Below are 21,580 nucleotides of genomic sequence, written 5' to 3'. Positions count from 1 at the left end.
AGCAACACACGGATGGCTGGAAAATATGTAGCAGCGAACGGATGCTCCATGGAATGTAGGAACTGAATGCCAGAGAGAACAGAGTAGACGAACTGTCACCGGTGTAATGTTTGGGACAATGGACCTTTGGTCACCATGGTAAGCTAGGTCCAAACTTTTTTTTCTTCGGTATACAGTATGGCTGGCACTGCGGGGTTCTTCGGATGTGAGACACTTCGGCAAATCTAGACGAAGGTTTGACCAAGTGTGGCAAAGTGTTTACATGACGGTTATAGAAAAACGTTATGATACTTTTGGTCACAGTCCAATTGAAAAACGCACATCCAAATGCGCGCGTGCGCTCATCCTTTTTTCAAATTAATTCTTTTAAATTCCTTGTCTTTCCCGAGCTTTCCCACGTGCACGATGTGTTGTGTGAGTGGTGTTCACTCTCTGGCAGACGACCGGCTGACGCAGGTTGTCAGACAGCCAGCAATATCAGTAGTACCATCGTGACCCTGAGGTCAGTCATCAGTGCAGGGTCACTTGTTAGAGAGACGAGGTCTCAATATGAGAAATTCTCAAGCCTGTATCTAGAACTCTCTCTCTGCCTTTCAGACCTACAATGGATTTGGTGTGCGTGCGTGCGCGTATATATATATATATGTGTGTGATTGTGTGTGTGTGTGTGCCGTGTCTTTTCTCTTATCAAGTCTCACAAATATAAGAACACACCAAGGAAAGTAAAAATACCGGATGTATGGGGTCAGGAAGGGTGGGGAAGAGAGAGAGAAAGTCCGCCAGGTGTGACACCTCCATCAAGCGATTGAAAAATCATCTGTGAACATAGGGCTAGATACATTTATAAAGAATGAGAATTTAAGAACACGATCGCTTTAATAATTGAAAAAAGGGATGTGGTCTTTTTAACTGACCTAACTTTGCTGAAGTTCGCCATGACAAACACACAGTTGTGGAGACTTCCGGTTTCACAGCGTTGACAACACACTTCGTGCTCCGAGATTTGTACTTGTCTGTGCAGCCAACATAAAAGAGGATTGAAAGAAAAAGAAAATGATTTAAAAATACCAGTTTACTCTACAAAGGACTAGCTAAACATATAGATAATACTTTAAGCCGAGGCTGTTGACTTCCGCTTTTCATCTTCGACCATGTGACTGTAATGTGGACTGTAATGTAAATGCACAAAAATATTTTTTTTAAAAAGTGTTAGTTTATTTTTGTTCTTTTTTTGAAAAAATACTTTGTTCACACACTATCGTCGACGTTTCCTGTGCTGTTCCATTGAATTATCTTCGCTTGACGACTCACATGATTCATCGCCTTATCTTTCACTGACCGCTTTCATCGTTTCTCTAGATGTCGGCGATTGCCGTGAGAAAGACACAAATGGACAAAACACATGAATAAACAGAACTCGGTCAACCGAGTGTGAAGAATGCGAGCTTCCAATGAAAAAAAAGCCAAAGCTTGCGGCAAGATAGTTATCTCCCTTTCCTGTCATTCACTGTGACAGTCACGTACTTCCTGTCGCGTGCTGGATGGACAGCTACGTCACGAACACCATGCAACGGTCGGGAACAGACTTACACAGACCGCGCATTCATTCAGCGCAAAGGCCTGTAGCCGCCATGGCAAATGGTTACTCACTTCCGGTACAGGCAAAGAGCACAGCATCACTACTGTCTTGGTGATGTAATCACTTGTGTTTAGTTTTCTGTATTTCTACATGCAGTATTATCACGAACTTATATTACTGGACTGCTGGCAGACAATATTTTCCAGTTAACTACTAAAACGAGGCATGAGACTACAAAGCTTCCGCTTTAGTCACAGTCTTTGTTACTGCTCGCCGAGACTAACAGCGGAGAACTTCGCAAGAGGCTAAGCGTTGGTCTTGGCTGACAGACAGCAATCCACCTGTACACATCTTTGGTATTATTCTTAAAATCGACTTTATTTATTTAGCATGGAATAGATGTTATATAAACACGCTCGTTTTGCCTGTAGTGTGGGCTCGCCGAGCTCGAGGAAATCGAGATTACAGAGGTCTGTGGGGTCGGGTGGGACTTAGGGTAGCTTGAGTTTGCTCGGTGCCGAAGTAAGGATCTTTATGTTGTCCTTTCCGAGGCGAGCGACCGCTGCGATTACCTGCCCCTTGCACCACGATTCTCTAAACGCCTCGCGTGGAGACGAATATTATTCAAACAGCATGTCGGTATGTGAGCAAAGAAAAAAAAACTACAACCAGATGCTATTCGTATTTTCATTCAAAGCTCCGTTGAATAGCAGTCGCTGCCAACGCCTGTTATCTCAGACTGAAAACATTTAATATCAATAGAAACATGGACAATGACAAACATGTACAAATAAACATGAATAGGGAGAGGAATAAAAGGGGGAAAGGGTTAGGGACATAAAGAACCCAAGAAATAGGTACACAGAAAGAGCAAGGAGGGAGAGTGGGGTGGGAGAGAGAGAAGAAAAATCATCATCATCATTGTCGTCATCATCAAGTAACGACAACTCAGAGCTCATTAGCGATGGTCGAAGACATGGTGCTGGCCTCAAATCCCAATCCACTATTTCGATAACCATTCATTACGAATCCTCCTTTCAAACTGGCTGCAATGCAACCAGAATTCAGCCATATAAGCTCAGATTGTCTTCTAATTTTTTTAAGATAAATTTGCAATAAAGCTATGATTGGTCAATCCAACTTAATTGTGGAATGTCATTAAACAAAACAAAGTAATGTAAATAAAGTCAACGGGTTTCCCAGATTGCGCCGATTTCGTTAAAACTTTTGTAATGAACCATAAAACAAGACTAACATAAATGGAGAAATTCTAAGGACATCCGTCTTCTCCAGCTTCATTGTGTTTGCAAACACAACCATAAAGTCGTTTTTACAGTAAGTATCCTGTCTCAGTGTAGATCGTCTGCTCGTGGTGTCGAGGGACGAGTGTCCTGAGATGGAGGGGTCACGTGGCTTGTACTTGTGTCTACCTCACCCAACAGTACTGCAGGATGATAAAAGACATCTCAGATATTTTTTTTCTTCTTTCATTTTGTATTTTTTCTTTACATTTAGCCCATCTGTCGTTTAACTGAATTGCATCCATTGAAGAGGACATCTCGTGTGTTTATAAACCTTGATGGCTCGTCTTAATGATGGCGCTCCAAGGAGACGCCTGGTCTTGTATTTTTCACAGAAGGCAGTCAATGATCCCTTCAGTTCATCTCAGTTATGATTCCAATATCGTCTGCCTTCATCTGCACAGCGGAGGAGATAGTGTTTTGGTCTTGATAGCGAGTATGTCCAGTTCCTCAAAATCTAATGTTTAGGCTCTCTCTTCTTTCTCTCTCTCTTGCCTCTGTATTTTTTATCTTTATTTTTTCTTTCTCTACAACTTCCTCTCTTCTTTTATCGACCTCTTCTTTCGTCAAACCTTCTTTCCATTGACATGTCAATGTTGGGAGAGTCCCATTGCAGACAAGCAGACACACCAACGGACTGTAAGAAATCAAACGAGTGGCTGTGTCTCAGTCCATAAAGTCAGTTCTAGATGATAGTTCCGAGAAATGTACAAAAGCTTTGAAAAGAATAAAAAGTCTCTTCAGCTCTTAGTAGCATTTATCAGCAGAAAGATGTATTGAGCTTAACGATAATGTTTATGTGTTGTTTCATGTGTTCTCTTCACGCTTGGCTGAAAAATGGTGGAGGAAGAATAAAAGATAATGATGATGATGATCGCTGTTGTCGCCATGAAGAGAATAAAAAGAAGACTAAGGATGGGACAAATGAAGATCTGCCTTCTCACCCCTTATCCTCAGAAAAAGATAAGAAGACTTTTTACGCCGTGTCAGTGAAATCAATGACAGGAAATGAACCATTGCAGTATCGACTTGATTAATTATTCACCTGGCCTAATGGCCTTAGTGCGGGTCCGTCCATGACAGATGCCATGGATTACTAAAAGGACTTTACAGAGTGAGGAGGTGTGGTGTGGGTGGGTCTGTCCATACAGACTCCGGTGAAGGATAATCTCAAATAAATTACTGAGGAGCAAACAAAAGGGTGGGCCAGCCACTTTCCCAGGTGAGGTAACCTGTCTGAAGCACACCATACACGGGTGGCAGGTTGGCTACCTCCGACAAAACCATTTCAGACGACCTTTTGTCCCAGCAGGTCAGATCATGCCTGTTGACCATTCTAGACATTCTCGATCTATTAACGCGATCAGATCAAGAAGTTTACAAACAATAATGCAAATACTATCAAAACTAGGTAACCTGTGTGCTTAGTTCGCAACAGCGCAACGAGTGAAAGGACAAGGAGGTATGTCTGAGGTTTGAACCCTCGGTGTTTCTCGGACATCAGAAGCTGTCCTCTGATGACGACACATGGGTGGGTGGTAAGTGATCTTGACAGCGGCCATTGTTGCCCTTGTTAGACAGCCTAGACACCAGTGACGTCGTTGTCTGTCACACTGGTGTTGACTGAAGATTCCCCATCCCTCTTCCGAGCGAAAGCGAGTGCTTTTTGTGACGTCACGCTGTCACGTGATCTGGACGGATGCTAGCCACCAGCTTTGGAGCGCTCATTGATCCTGCGCCTGAAGTGTCTGTTTGTCAAAGACAACTCCTTCCAAATCGAGTGCTTCGCGAAAAAGTTTCCACACACTCGGGTATGGGAGATGTCATCTGAGCAATTGGTTTATTTGCCGAGAAAAACGCACTGCCCAAGAAGTAAGCGGAAATCAGGTCAAGAATCGAAGCCCGCTGTTCTATTTTTAGCAGCCATGCCTGGATTTCATCGCTCATAACCTTCACGGGTACTTCAACTCAAACAAGATGAAATATTTGACTGGACTGCACGGGTGGATAGGATTACCTTGGTTCTGTTTCAGTCACCATCGGCGATTGAGAGATGTGTCTCTCCACAATGAATATTCTAGTTCTGGAGACGGGCAAACATTTCCTTTGAGTTCTGCTTGTCATTAAAAATAAATAACACCGGTTTGAGAAATATTATTCGTAAAGGGTTTCTGTCATTTTTGACAATTGGTTTTCTCCATTACAACTTCGCCTGTAACCTGCGATAACAAACGAACTAAGAGAAGAGAGGACTAGGTGGTGGACAGAGGATCGGGGGCTGCGGAAGACTATTCTGTGATGGGAAATGTTGTGGACAGTTTCTTGTGTCTCCTTTGTCTTTCATGGGGATGCAAGCCTCCTCTACATGCACTGTTCCTTCAATCTTTTTTTTTTTTGTTTTGTTGTTTTTTTTGTCTCTCTTTTCTATATTAGTAGAGAACGCTGAAGAACCGAAACGAAGAAAGAAAGCCACCATATGTGATAGAACGATAACGATAAATTTAATATTTACAAAACATTTCAACAATGCACAATTGTTCTGTCACCTTTGCGAGATGGACATCTTGAAAATGAGTGATGAACGCTAGAAGAAGAGAAGATAAAGAAATACTCCATGGAGAAGACATTCTTTAAGGCGATGAAGAGTATATGAATTTTAGTTGTTTTTTTTTAACAAATTAAATATATATGACGACTGTTAAATAATTTATCATTAAATATTATTAGTTATTAATATTATTAAATAATTTATTTCTAATTTTTAAACATCTAGTATCAGGAGGGATTACTCTTGTCAGTATTAAATTCCACACTACACTGCCATTACTTTCAAAGTTATGTACAAGTCTTCAGTCGAGATATATCATGACAAATGCCACTGGTATTTGACTTATCTAGACTATCATGTGACAAACATGGATTGTTTCTGAAAAAGGTCTCTGTTTCTCCTCCTGCTCCTAACCTGTAAGACAAGAATTGGGTTTCTCAGAGTTACTTCACAAAGACATTTCAAGACATTGTGATTCACATACCTACTGCTAGAACAATAAAAAATCAGCATTTGCATTTTATATAACGATTAATAATTAGACTGTTAGGGTTGAAGATGATTAAATACCATATGCTTTGTGCTGTAGGCTGCTCAGTTCAAAAACTGCCAAAACAGGTATTAGAGAAAGGTGTACAAATGTTAAGAACTGTAAAGTCTTATACAGAAATGTCAGATAAGATATGTAAGACAGCTTGGCTTGCACTGAGAATTGCATTGTATAGGATGAGATCAAACAGGTACAATAAAAATAAGTGGGAGCAACAGTTAGAACTGTTTCTTATTGTTATACTGTAACATGACAATAAAGTTTGACATGGAAGTTTATTCTTTTCTAGAAATATTCAGGCAGTTTGTTTAATGTAAGTGACTACCTATGACAATGTGAAAAAGTTAGCCTTCCAATTATCAGCTTGTTCTTTTTCTGTCATGTCTGCCCGTCTCACCATGGACGTGTACATGGACTGCTGACTGTCTCGGCGCGCCTAAACGATGAATGTGACTTAACCGGAAGCTTTGTATACACGAACCTCATTTTAGTAGTCAACTGGAAAATAATCGTCTGCAAGCAGTCCAGTAATGACAGTTGGTGGCATCACAGCATCCAACTATGTATCATCCCCTGTACAAACTGCAGACCTCCTTGTGGGAGGATCTCGCGAGAACATTCTCGTTGCGTTAATACTTTGAAAATGTCTTCAATATGAAGTCAATATGTTTTAACACGCACAGTGTACATGCTTAATTTCTGATTCATTCAGCAACGACAAATGGGTGATCTTACCACCACCACAACTATCACCACCGCCACCACCACCACCACCACCACCAAAGTTTGTTCAGCTTGGCAACCACGTATGGCTGTTGGCGCATGCGTACAACAAAGTGGTTACCAAAACATCATAGAAAAAAATATCTCCTCCTCCCGCCGCCGCTGCTGCACCTTTGGTGGCGCGTGGTGCCCTGCCCCGTCCTCCTGCCCCTCCCTGCCCCGCCACAGCGCGTCGGCGGCTTGCTGCAGTCCGTCACGTGGCGCTGGCAGCTTGTTGCATGCAGGCCGCTCCGAGCCCCGGTTCCCAGGCAGCCGCCGTTCAAAGCCGAAAAACTTGCCTCCCTCGCACCGCTGCTTTACTTTTTGAAGTGGCCGCCTTCTCAACAGTTGGCCGACTCGGCGCAACCAAACATAAACAAAGTTCGGATCCGGTGCAAAAACTATTTATGGGGCAACAGCCACGGGTTTCCATGACAATTCGCTTTTAACTAGGAACTTTCTGGAAAAAAACGATCTTAGTGCATTCATCGTCTGACCGAACAGTCTCTGAAGGATGATGCTCTCCGTCTGACCACAGAATTCGGACAAACTTACTGACATATAGGTCACTGGGAGGATCTGGAGGTGCAGTCAGGTTCAGAGTTGAGAGGCGAGTGAAGCGACCCCAGGATGGACAGGGTCCGAGCGTTGTGTTACCTGATTGTGATGACCACCTGTTGTGTCTGCACGCGGGCCGAGAAGGCTTTGGTCAGCATCAACACCAACTCGACCGACGGAGTGTCGGGGTCAGGGTCATGCCCGATTAAGCTGAGGCCAGCAGATTCCACCTTTAAACCGGGGTAAGTAGCTATCTCGTCTGGGGTCAGAATCTTAAATATCTGTTTGGCCATTAGGGATAGTTCTCGACGACTGACAGTAAAAAAACAAACAAACAAGAAAACCATAGTGTAGGGGAAGGAACTCCGTAGAAGACTCGGGTAGACACAGACAGACTCGGACACATACAGGTCTCTGTTTTCGTTTCCTCCCTTTGCAGAAGCTAACTATGGCAGAACTTTTTAAAAGTATTTTCTGCTTTTTTGTTCCCTTCCACATTCACTGTTTAGTCACTCGTCTGTTCTGCCACTAAGCACACTAACACTTTTCTGACCGTATTTTTTTTCTTCTTTAGTTTGCTGCAAAGTATCTGCTCACTTATTCTCTTCTCTTACTTTAGTTGCTTATTTTGAAGGGAAAGTACTTCCACCTAGAGCTGAATGCGCACAGGGAGGGAGGGAAAGGGAGGAAAACCGGCAATGGGAATAGGTGTCACGACAGTGGCCCATGACGAGATCTGAACCCAGGGCCTCTCACTGCAGCGGTGACAAGCAAGTGTTCTACCCACTGCTCTGTGGACGCCCTTTTATTTCTATTTATTTTTTCTTTTCTTTTATTCTTTTATTTTATTTCTATTTCCCTCCATTTTTTTACCAAAAATTACAATAAATTTTTTTTCTCTGGTTGCTTTGATTGTCACTGCGTCCACCTGTCTTTCTTTGTCCGTGTTTCAGCGCTTTGTCGTTGTAAGTGATATTAAAGCTGTTTTTGTTTACAAATACATAAATAAATATATCGCAGGCTCTAAAGTACGTGGGTTTATTTCCCTTCTTTCTGCCAGTGAGCCCCGAAGTTTTTTTGTCTCTCATTTCCCTGTAAAAACCTGTCTGTCTCTACTTACTCTCCTTTCCTAGAGTTGGTCTCGTTCTGTGTCATTACCGGTACCCAAGTACTTTTTGGTCTTCGTCCGTCTTACTCTCTTCTAATTTCTGCTTCCTTCCGTCAGTCGCTCCTGCTTTCATTTTGTTGACGATTTCTTTGATCATCTTTCACTCTAGCAATTATCTCCCCTGCCAGCCTCGGGACGTCTTTCATACACCGAGTTCTCTGCCCGTTCCTCCGAATTATTTTCACAGTGGAGGCAAGGCCCAGACGCCTTTAGACTTGTCCCCAACTGACAAATTCTCCATAAGAATCCATCACATTTGATGGATCATGTAGACGAACTTGCAGGACATCCGAGGTCACATCGTCAAAATCTTCCCCGTGGACCATGTCACTGAGAAAGGCAGTCAGTGTGTATTCACGCTCGTGAACGCTCATCCGTACAATCAAACACTCAATCACACACTCATACACACTGACAAACATGTAGGATAAGAGGTGAATAGTCCCCTGTACTCAGGCGTCCAGCCAGACATGCACATCCCGAGTTTCAGTTTGTTCGTAATGATGACAAAGTCTAAATTAATAAAGGTTTGGACTTAAAGATAGTCCTTAGTTTAAACATAAAATAACTGTTACTTGTATATATGATTGAACTTATCATATTGTGCCATCTCTCTGTCACACAGACAGAGTTTGTCGTGTGGATCATGAATATCAAACTTCAGTCACTACACGCACATATGTAGACAGCTAAGATTTATGTCTCGCCTCCATTTATCCCTGGAAGTGTACAACTAGAATGTTCTGCTCGTCTTCAAGAGTGAGTACACAAATACTCAAGTGTGAGTACACACATACAAGTAATCTGAACAAGTCAGCTACGACCTTTGCCCTCACGCAGGCGCTAAGTAAACATGGAGCACAGAAAAGTCCCCACGATAAGCAGGTCAAACCCTGATGACTGTCTGAGACAGGTTACACTGTCTGTCAGCAAACTACACGCGTGTAGAACACACCAGACACTACACACCAACATAACACAAGAATCTGTAGGTAAACAGAACACATAACATTTGTCAGTGTTTTTTTTTTAAACTATTCTCTATTCTTAATAAAACAGGTGATTTTGTGTAATTGAGATATTTCTTTTCGCAGTTCAACAGAAGTTGACATTTTTGTTATATTTATTTTGAATTCTTTCATATTTTGCCATAGAGACGGAGCAAGTTATGGATTTTTGTTAAATAATCTCCCTTGAGTTTTGTCCCGGGGAGTTATCTGCTTAGTCTTTGTGCTGCTTCCATTGATGCGCATCGTCAAGCAGGAGGACAGAAGGACGAGCTGTAGTCTCGCAGTGGACATGAGCGGAGACAACTCTAAAGAGATTGTCAGACATTAGTTATCACTCGTTCTTCACTTAACTGCTATCAGCCGTAGAGGAGAGCACATGGACAGACGCGGCAGTTGACAGGACCCGCTACTCACACCTGGGCGATGGTGAGCAGGTCGTGCACAGGACGACCGGCCAGTCCACCTCTTCACTTTGTCAGCCAGTGTGTTGGCAATGTCTTCCGGAGTTCTGTTGGTTCCTGCTATCAGACTGATGTCTGCAAAGCATCCTTGACGGATGCTCACTGCCTATGAAAGAAAGTTTCTGTTCGGTTATCCATCATTACACACTCGTTCACATTTCATATAAAGCTTTGATGATTGGACGAGACCCTCTTCGATGTTTCATTTGAACATCAAATCCCACGTGCAGAGTCAAAGGACTTTTGACAATCGATGAAGTTGTGATAAAGGCCCAGACGATGCTGTAGATGTTTATCTATCAAGATGACAGAAGATTTGCTCACCTGTGATTCCTCCCAGTCTGAAGCCAACCTGTTCTTTTGCGATAAGTTCCTCGGTGGCGATGGCGCTTTTATTTCTGTATTACTTCCAGCAAGGCTTTGCTTGTGTGGCTGATTAGGATTATGGTTTTGTAGTTTTGATGTTGTCTGATGTTTCCTTTTCCTGGGATGGTGGTATGACTAGCGACTGCGTCCATTCTTTAGACCATTCTTTGGGTTCGTAGACTCTTTGGAACAGAGCACTGGGAGTCTTTGTTGGTGTCCACCCTCCTTACTTGAGCAGGTCAGCGAGGACGATGTCACTGCCAAGCGACCCTCCTCCCTTCACATTGCATGCTGCTCTTTGGAACTCATCTCGAAGACCGGGCCCGGGGTCGGGTGGCAGTCACTGCAACGTTCCAGTACTCTAGTCCGTTTGTTTGAAGGATGATGGTGTTCGTCTTCAGAAGTAGTCCATGTCTTTGAAATATTCAGTCCATCGGTTTAGTACAACAAATGCTTTCTGTGAGATGGCTACATTTCCGTCTGAGATGAATCGAGTTGTCTTTGTTAGGGACTTCAATAGTTTGTTGACCTTCTTGTTGTCGCCCCTGACATCCGGGATCGGCACTAGATCCTGATCACCATCGCTGCCTTCATCCTTTTCCTGATGGAACCATTCCCTGCTTTGTATTTGGAAGCTGCTTCTGGTTTGCTATTTTTCTCAAAGACCTTCATTGTGTCACAGGGATCTAGGATTTTTGTAAATTTCAAGAGCCACATGCTGAGTGTGGTAAGATGTGTTTCTAATAAAGGAGTTGCTACCGGAATTTTTTGTAGAAACCATCAACATTAACTTTCTTTTGCAAAATTGTTTGGCAGCTTAATACTGTTTAATACTGGCAGTTTCATACAATTTGAACTAAAGAAATGTCAGAATTAACACTGAGGGGAGAAATTCTGTACACGTAACATTTGTCCAACCCTTTCTTTTAAAACCATGCACGATTTAAAACATTTTCTCGACGGGCGACAGTTTGGACATAAAAGTTCTACACGACGACATTATTTCATTATTTCTACACAATATTTCAGCATCGGAGAAGATTTTGTAAATGTTTTAATCACTTGAAATGCTCCCCGAAAAATCCTACAAAAACTGCATAAAATGGCGATGGCTTCACGTGACAAGAACTCCGTATCTATAAACAACTGACCAATTATCACCTTGGCCACTGGACCCCACGTGATGTTCACATGTTTACAACTCTCTACTTGTCTATTTTCGTGTTTGTCTTTTTGTTTGTCTATTTTCGCCGTTGCACCCTCTAAATAGTCACATCATAGTAATTCTCATTATTAAGAGTTTTGGTTTGGTCTGGCATCGTGACACGTGTCACGTGACCGACTTGTTCTGGCCTTTGTCAGTGATGGCGAGTGTTTGTTTAACCCTTTGCTCGCGGCGCAGCAGCAGACGAACGCATTCGTCACGGAGTCAAAGTGTTTGGTGTGTACAGGACTTGACTAGTTGCTAACACAATGAGTAAAGACTCAACAGAGCAGTGACAAATACACCCAAGTCCGATAACAACTACAGGGACACGAGGGGAGGCAACTCTTGATGACAAACGATAGCGACTTATTTTTTTTTTTTTACTTTGGGTTAAAGTGTCGCCACAGGGCAAAAGGTTGTGGAGATACAATAGTGATTTCAATAATCAGGATTGCAGCAGAATAATATAAACGATGATTAAACAGTTTGACCAAATGTTGACCTCAGTGGTGGGGAGGTCATGTGACTGTCAGCAGTGAACTAAAGATTGGTGGTCAAGGACTCGATACTCGTCTCGGACACAGTCTACGGAAGAGACACAGATTTCCTCCTTCACTTAGGTGTGGGTTTGTTTGTCTTGTCTTGTCTTTTTTTCTTTTTTTTACTTGTCTTTCTTAATTCACGTCCGAGTAGAAATGAACAGAACTCAGCCACCAGGCGACTTCGCGCATGACGGAGGAGAGGAAGAAACAAATCGAGGGGATGGCAGGAAGGAGAAGAAAAAAACCCTGTACACAATTTTCTCTCAGACCGTTTACGATTAGGCTCTGGCTAGTGATTGTCCATAAAATGACGACCAGCTCGTTGAGCGCCGGTTATATTCATGCCATGACCGAGAAACAAATAATCATCCTCTATGGCATACAGTCGCCCTGGGAAACGATAAGGTGTTTTTTTTCAAACGTAGAGTTCTGTTGCAGACCTTGTCAAAGAAAACAATAACCGTTGATGAGTATTATCTGGGCTTTAGATGTTTTTGAGGAACAGCATCTGTCTTCCTTTTTCATGGGCTGTTGTTGAAGCATGGAAAATGGACTCTAAAAGAAAAGTAAATAAAAATAAAACTTAACGAACGAATAAATACATAAATTAGTACAAAATTTCAAGAGAGGAACTTCTAAGGTCTGCACCAGAACAGATCGGTGTGAGTCTTTGCCCGTGGTTAACATCCGCACAGTCGTTGCCCGGGGCAACCCAGACAAAGACTTGGCAGATTCATGGTCTTGTTGGATCTTGAGTAACTGGGCCTCGTGATGGAGGACAAAGGTCGTGGATGACTGATTATCTGTCACAAGATCCGGTCGCTGCTTACTGGCTATACAAGAAGCGACTCTCCTTGACCAGCAGAGACCAAGACCTGTGAAGAGCTTTAAAGTCCATTAATCTTGGGAGGAATTCAAGATATTGGCTACTGCTGGTGAACTTTAGTCGGGGTTAAAAATCACACGAGTGGAAGAGGGATGGACGGAAAAGAGCACGCACAGACTGGAAGTAAAATAAAGAAACGAGGCACACTGGCACGTGTAGACAGATGAATGGACAGGACACAAAATTTGCAATAGTTTGATGCTCTCTTTCTAGACAATCAAAAATCGGCGCAAAGACAGACAGGATGTAACCCTGACCTGACGGGGTAATGTATGGTAGATGCTAGACTGAACGATGAAAGGAGGATACCATGGCAGTTTGTGTCAGTTCTGGACATTACCCAGGACAACAACCCATGGTCAGTGACCCCATGGATCCTGTCGCCAGGTGGGCGGGTATATTTTGTGTATTTTATAATCACAGCTCACCGCATGGTGTCGACCATCTATGAAATGAATAGCGATATGCCAACTCATAGCAGACAGCTAAACTACTAATAATTATTTTATCAGCATTTTTAGCTGACTGCTGTTAGCATTTAGCAAGCTTGACAATGAACTCGCGACTGGTCGCCATAAGTGGACAGGTGAGTCAAAGTTGATGCTGTTGTCCGGCGCCACCCACAAATACCCGTCATTAGCAGACAGCTAAAAGGTTCCCAGAATCCCTCTGTGTTGAGACACACCCTCAGGCATTTTAATATTTGTCAGCAAAATACCGCCAATAAAAAGTGCCCATCCCTGTCCCACTCTGTTTTTGTCTGTCTCTCCCTGCCTGTCCCTCGTCTTCAGTAACTTATTGCATCGCCATTACCGCCCGAGCATGTCCGACAAAAGCTTTATTCCATCAGGCCCCCGCGGCCCCCCGATGTGGCATAACACTTCCAACATTATGATAAATACGAGAGAGATCCGACAAGAAATGTGCAAACCACTGTATCTTTGTGTCGAGGAGACAGAGGACTGCCATCGATTCCTGTTACTAATGGCGGGCATGGCTTCATTATTTCCGGATTTTTCTTTCATCTACGATGCTTACTGGATGTGAGGAGCCTGACCTGCGGTTTTGTCTGTTTGTCACTTCTCTCTCGGCCAACAAGGCATCTTCGTTAAAACAGAACTAGCTTGCTTTATTCCGGGTATTTTCTTACTGTCGAGCAATCCATTTAGAGAATTGTATCGTGTCAACCACGTGACTAGGATCGGTCAGGCAATGAAAGAATAGAAGCTTCCAGTGGTAATGGACTCTTTGTCCCCCTGCTCTTTCCTATCGAACCTTTAGACGTTTATACATCCAGTTCTTCTTACCTGCCAACTATTTAGCCATCCACATTTTTGTCTACCATATACCGTTTACAAGTGTATATGTTCCCGTCTGTATAAGCAATATTAAAATTGCCTGGATGATAATTTGTACATGAAAAAAATTACCTTTAAGTATTAAGGTGCTTGAACAGGTGAACAAGAAAAATCAGAACAGCTGGCCCTTAAATACAGACCCCTGAATACCGAAACTAAATATTAAAAGGTTCATGTGGCTCCGTCTGTACGTGAGTTTCGTGCAGGCAGACAGCAGACGATGTAGACACCAACGATCGATTCTATTTTTCAAAAATAGAAAGAAAAGAATTCAACAAACATTGAAAGGAAGAAATGCTATTGATTTGGGCAATCTCTAGCCGACACCGATGAGTCGAGCACAAATTTACAGACAATCACCTCCCTGCCAGACAAGAAACCATCACGTGACAGCTTTACGCAGTTGTCTCCGCTCCCCGAAATCTTCGCCTCACCGCGCCGCAACGGGGTTCGAACTTTAGAATACTCTTGAGAGAAGCGCTGTGATTGGTCGAAAGGAGGTCGCCCCTCCCTGTAGCCCTCCCAGTTACAGCAGTTGGGGAAAAACTTTATGAGAACTATACGAGCCTCGAACTGGAGGCTGACTGTCAGCAAAATGGCCATCACTCTTTGTCTCTCTCTTCATTGCTTTTCTATTTCTTTCTCAATCTCTCTTAAACTCTCTCAGTTTCAAATTTTTTTTGTCTTCTTTCTTTCCAGTTTTGTGTCTTCTGGTGATTTAATTTTTAGTCTGAGAGTCTTTAGCATCTCAGTGTGAGTAATCATTTTTCTATTTTTTTCATCGAGTTCCTCCTATGCATGCATTTTTTTTTTCTTGTTTAATGTGCGTTATCTTGACGACCACGATGATGATGATGACGACGAAGACGATGATGATGATGTAGGACCAGAATCAGTCCTGCAATCGATGCTGCAAAATAGACAAAAAGTCAAAGCAGCTGCCTGTAACTTGGGAGTCGTCAGTCTTTGGAATTCATTTACATCAATCGTGGGATCGCACCCCGGGGAGCAAGTGTGATGGGGTAGACGAGGAGCGGGGTGGATGTATAAAGGACAGTTATTTCCTATTAAAGATCAGTGACATCGTTCTTTTTCTCTGAGCCCTTGACATCAGTCTTGTGGTAGTAGTGTGACATAAGTCTTGTAGTGTTTCTGGAGAATGTGTGAAAGACGAGAAAGAAAAATAATTACGAGTTTACACTAGGAATTTGCTTTCATTTTGTTTGTTTGTTTGTTTGTTTGTTTGTTTGTTTGTTTGTTTGTTTGTTATTTTGTTTTATACAGAAACCCAGCATTACATAATCCACATGCAACAATTATTGATGTATCAAACAAAGAGTGTGTGGCGTATATATAACTCGATCTAATTGTGTGAAAAGCAGTTTGCACAAGAGTAAATGTTAATTATTTATGTTGATAATTATGAACGCTTAACAGTATTGCGCACATAAAATTTTCATTGCAACTCGGCTGGAGTCCCCCCAAAAGAAATCCCAGGTACAAAAAGGTAATGTACCTCCTTGACAACAGTGTGGAAGCTGTCTGGTGTCCGGCGGCGTGTGGGACAAAGGTTGGGGGGTGTTGGGGGGGGGGGGGGGGTGCCTAAAAAAACATCCCAAAAAGCCCCCGGGGAAAGGGGAAAACAAGTCATCACGGGGGGGGGTGGGGTTTTTTGGAGCTGTTGCTTGGTGGATTCACGCTGTTTCCACGTGAAATGTCGCGAATACAGACAGCAGTTGAATCACAGCGCGCGTACAGCTTTAAAAAAATTCAAACAAAGGGACGAAACCAATTAGTGGACGCAGTGACGTGAAACGATGTTTCATGACGTCACGAATCCATCTGTTTGTTCGCCGTTACCGGGGTTATCGATCTAGGTCATGACACGCTTCAAAGGACGGACCGTCCACAGATCCTGCCAGACACCAGAGAGTCGTCAAACTTGTAGGTAATGTCAGGGGTTTGTTGACCGTGCTGTCCTCTGGCGTGGTGGCGCTGGCAACACACGGATGTAGGAAAGTACAGCAGGGTGAATGCCCTTGCCGGAAGTGGTCTTGAACATTAGCTGCTGTCTTGAGCATCTTTGCACTTGCCAGTGATCCTGTTTGCAAGCTGGTGATGCTGCAAAGATATTGATGGTAGGTCTAAGCTGGTGGTGTCACGTGACTGGTGTAGTCTAGTATACTGCCACCACAACACTGTTTCCGCTGTTTCCGTTGTGGATGTGTCTCCAAATGGAGGTCTACCAATGGAGTTCTAATTGTTGTTGTTATAGGACACCAAATGAAAAAGTGGAGATGACTCCATAAAGACAACCTCTCCCTTAAGATATTATAGATGAAACAGAAGCAAGCGAGCCCAGGGAGACATTTTCTCTTGCTTGTCTGTTTAGTAGAGGATGATGAAAGCACTCGTCTGTTTGTCAAAACCTGGGTGGAAGCCATTTGGGGCTTGTGATGTGCTGGTGGTAATCAGCTTGTGTTTACACATTCAACTGCACTGGGTTCATCCTCAGCTTGACATCTGTAAACAACCTTCTCTTAGGAGGTGTGACTGTCTGTGACAAGTTTGTATAAAACATATACTTGTGTATGTATAAATGAGTACATGTATGTATTGTCCAAAGAACATTTTTAGGCGAGTCAGGTAAAACCATGCTCGAGAGTAAATAAAGGGAGACTACTCAGCACATCCTGCTTCACGCGAGCGCTTATATATATATAAAACTTGAAAAAAATTTATCTTTCATATTCTGGCGTGTTTACTGTCATTTCTAGGAATTAACAAGAAGCTTGAAATATAACTGCGTATGTGTGACAGGTTCCGGATCCTTTCAAGTAGATAAATAAGATGATAACCAACTGTCAGCATGAAACAAAATAAAATTAACATAGGGTCCTCTTGTATTTCTGACTTTCTTTTTTCTTTCTTTCTTAAGAGAAGGTCCTAGCTACAGAATGATTTTTGTTACAGTTCTAACGCCGTGCTACCTATCAACTTTTCATTAAATCAATAATAAATAAATTCGAAGCTTCTAGCAAAACAGGAAATATACCCAAGGAAGTACTATTCCACCTAAAAAAGTCAAATTGCGATTCAGAAAGTCTGACTTTTCATGTCTGCCTGAAGACACCGTTGAGGTGCTGTCTTCCAGCTGGACTGGAAATGATGAGAAGAAAAGCAAAGACAAGAACTTATGCCCTTCAGAAGGTAGCCTGCGACAGGGACCACAGGGCACCGGGCACCTCTCGGTTCCCAGTAGAGTAAGAGAGGGCAGATGTTTATACAATAGTTCTGATGGCATTCTTATATTGATACTCGACACCAAAACGGTGGACCAAATATATCGTCAGCACAGGAGGACAAGGTGTGAAGATGCAGCAGTAGAAATGGATGTCTCATCACTACAAAGGACTTCAGTAAACCAGAATACATCATCACTACTTCAAGAATACCAGCAAGCCAGAATACTTCATTAGTAGCAGGACACCGGTAGACCAGAATACATCATCATCACTACAAAGACACCGGTAGACCAGAATGCCTCATCAGTACTGAAAGATGAGTGAGACAGCAGTGGACTGGAAAACTTCTTTAGTGCTGGAGGACAGGGAGAAATGAGAACAGCATTGAACCAGACTACCAGCAGTAACGGGGATTAAATGGATGACAGTAGACTAGTAAGCGCCAACAGTTCTGGAGGAGAGAAGTAACTATTGGATAAGTTATCCTAGAAACTTTATCAATATCGGAGAACAAGAACTAGTAAAGTAAGAATGGAGGAAGAAGGAACCCAAACATCCCATCATGTCGGAGGAGAGGATTGCAAGTTAAGATAAGACCAGAAAACCTTATCAGCCCTGATGCAGCGAACAGAAGACTCACTGAAGCAGAGGATGAGGAGGACGAGGACAGACCCTCCCAAACACCTCGTCAGCAGAATAGAGAAAGAATGAAGAGAAGCCTGTAGATGAAGCCGCATCATCAGCGTTGGGCACGGGGTTGCTATGGAGTTACGGTCGCTTCTACTCACAGACTCGTGCAGTCAATGGTTGACAATGGCGCGGGGAGTGATGGGAAGGATCATATTCTTCGGTGCCGCGGTCTCCTCACATTATAGCCACAGGCTTCCGGTAATTCCTGGCACAGGGCTGCCCTAGTAGCAGTGAGGGGTGGGAGAGATTTTATTCTCAGGCTAGGGACTCCTATCTCTTGTGAATAATGATGTAGATAAACAGATTGACAAACCACGTGATAACAAGAGAATGAAGAGTAGAAGGACAGAGAATGGATGGACAGACGGATGGATGATGCATGAGTGAACGAGTGAATGAATATCATGTTTTCTGATTTGTCATACCCGCCAATCACTGCCACTGTCACGAATTCATGACAGCAAAATCACGGTAAAGTAAACAAGAAAGTAACAAACTGGAGCACTATACATCTCCCGAAGGAAAATCAATTACACTGTCTTATAGAGAGCCCTAAGCAGAAATCGCTCCGCACTTAAGAGGGGAATGGTAGAGATGGGGGGGGGAAGGAGGGGAGGTCTGCGGGCATAAAGGCTGAACCAACCTCGAATTAACTCCTTATAATTGTTGGTGTAGGTCTCCATACTCCGCCGGCCTTAGGGCCCCAGCACCGGTGATTGCAGCTCACTAAGCAGCTTTCCAACGGTAGATGTAGATGGGTAGATGGGTAGATGTATGTCTGTGTCTGTGGCTGCGTGTCTGTGTGCTCACCCTTACGCATGTTATGTCTTTATTCATGAAATAGGCGATAACGCAATGCTAGTTATTATCAATAAACTCCACTTTGTAAGAGATCATCATCGTCGTCGTCGTCGTCGTCGTCGTCGTCGTCTTCGTCGTCATCATCAACGTTAGTGTACGGACCAGTACAGGAAGATCGGTGCCGTGCCTTAAGGTGGATTCAGGCAACATCAGGGTAGACACTCAGGCGAGGTGCGGTGAGGGAGGGGAGAGAGAGAGTGGGAGGGAGGGCTGAGGGACTGCCAGCGACTCCCGCAGTTAGCCAAAGCTTCATTAATAATTCTGGTTAAACGACAGGCCATGAAGGCAGACATAATTAGCGGCGTCTGCGGCTCGTCTAAAGGTCGGCCAGCGACTGGTGTCCTGCCCACCCGAGATCAATATGAAGTTTGACACCCGCTCACCCATGCCGCATAACTCCTTTCAAAAACTTCTGACAGCAGGTTGCAACATGAGGCGGGAAAACAAACGAGAGCAGCGCGTGACTGCGTTCCTCAATTTATCATGACGTCATGCTTTTTGCAATTTATTGTTGTCTGGGTAAACATCGGGGTGGGCCGTGCTTCTGCCAGCGAACTGCAGGCGGCTGTAGTCGACTGTGAGGCGAGCAGTCTGCAAAGTCATGCTCGCGATGAACATCGTATTGTGGCCGTCTGTAGTGAAGATAATTGGAAAGAAAGAAAGAATGATTGTATAAGAAAGAAAAAAGAAGAGGAAAAAAAACTAGAAAGTAAGACGAGTATGTAAAATTTCAGAAAAAAAAAGAACGAGCAATAAATGAAAGAAAGAATAGAACGGATAAATAAATAATAATTGAACAAATGTACAAATAAAGGACTGAAAAAAATGAAGCAGAAAAAACTTAAACAGAAGACAAATAAAAACGAATAAATCACCGATAATAGTGCTAGTGCTGGATATCTTACAAAGTGCGATTTTCCTTGAAAGCAATGAAATTCCGTTGTCGGCTATCTGGCACACTTGCTATCTCCTCCTAGAAAAGAGTATCAAAAAAAAAAGAAAAAAAAAGAAGTTTATGGGAAGAAAGCTATCGTTGATACAAAGAAAAAAAAAAAAGAAAGTACATATTTCACCAAAAATTGAAAAGAGCCCATTCTCAAAAAAGGGAGAAAACTCTAAACCCCTTTACGTGCCAATCTGGCCGAAGCTCAATCGGCCGTCCTCGGCTTATTCCGGCTCTTATCGGCGCCTGACACCTGACATGGCGGCCTGGCGGCAGGGCGGCCCTCGTGAGTCTAATGCTTTCTGGGGGAGAGGCAATTGAAGAAAAACTGTCCTAATAGGATCAAACAGAAGCGCCCGAAAGCGCTGTCGTCGTCTTCCACCTCGGCGATGGCATTAGGAGATAATAAGTCTCCACGCCGGGCAGGAAAAATTAATTCACTATATATCGCGGGAGAAATTAGTTCCCTTGTCGTGCGGGGAAAATGGAAGCTTAGTTTCGTATGAATCTGGACTTCTGCTGCTGTCACCGTTACCGGGGGATTCCGGTCACCTGAAGAAGGCAAGGAGCTCTCGCCGACATCTAAATATAGAGCAGGGGGGCTTAACCCTTTCGTTCTTTGCCTGAAACTTGGAGGTGAGAGGAAAAAGGAAAGCTCAACTGCACCGACATGTCCGTGGAAAAGGTTCACGGCTGTATCTCCTTTTTTTCTGAGCAAAGTAAATTAAAGACAAAGAACCTTTGACCCCCGGCCATATGTGGATGTCGCTTAGCTTCAGTTCTCTGTATCCGAAAGGCTCAACTTTTCATCAGATTTTGGAAAGTGTGGTAAAGATTCCCTTTTATCCGAATAATTCTTCCGAAAACATATGGCAGAAAATCATTTCAGAGGATTCAGAAGTCAGACCACTCTTTCTAAAGTCTTATATCCGAGATAATACGTCAGGTGTGCTGGTAGCTGGGAGATCAGGGGTGGGCAAAGTTTTCTTTTTGCGGGTCGGTCTTAACATTGTAAGCTAGGCGGTGAGACGGAAACTAGCAAATCCCAGGTCAGGTGACTGCACAGCAAACCTGATAGAATGGACAACACATGAGTACATAATGGGGTTCACTGACAGAATTTATTGTGTAAAGCGAAGCTGTTTAAATTCGCTCACAATAACAGTTTAAAAGTAGTCTTTCCTTTGAAGGCAGCCGCCCTCAATGCTCTCTAACGACTTCATCAGATATGTCAGCCATGTTGTTTTTATTCTGTGCTTTAATGTTAAGGACTGCTGATTTCTAATGCTGTTGTAATGGACAAATTAAATTTCAAGCAAATTAACTTAGACCGAATATAAAAAAGGAAAACAAGTGGACTTTACATTTTGTCAGAGGGGCCAGTCCAAAAAATTATCTCCTCCATAAGTTTTGTTTTATCTTTTTCTTGATGTATATTACAACGAGAATCGAAGACAGCACATAGAGCGGCTAGTGTATATATTAATAAACTACGGAGCTGCTTTTTGAATTAACGTCCTTATATCTTTAAAAAATGAAGTGTTA

At 43.1% G+C, this 21,580-nt stretch overlaps 1 protein-coding gene across 1 annotated transcript in view; it reads left to right on the top strand.

Moving 5' to 3' along the window:
- Window positions 1-6,967: 6,967 nt before the first annotated feature.
- Window positions 6,968-21,580, top strand: part of LOC112560339 (urea-proton symporter DUR3-like) — a 34,148-nt gene continuing 19,535 nt past the window's right edge. The window contains exon 1 of the mRNA XM_025232140.1: window positions 6,968-7,540. Coding sequence (XP_025087925.1) covers window positions 7,371-7,540 — 170 coding nt within the window. The 5' untranslated portion in view covers window positions 6,968-7,370. The remainder of the gene's footprint in view (window positions 7,541-21,580) is intronic.

Source organism: Pomacea canaliculata, linkage group LG3, assembly GCF_003073045.1.
Source record: "Pomacea canaliculata isolate SZHN2017 linkage group LG3, ASM307304v1, whole genome shotgun sequence".
Classification (NCBI taxonomy): Eukaryota; Metazoa; Mollusca; class Gastropoda; order Architaenioglossa; family Ampullariidae; genus Pomacea; species Pomacea canaliculata.
The sequence above is the reverse complement of the archived record's forward strand: the minus strand, read 5'-3'. Positions and strand labels throughout refer to the sequence as shown.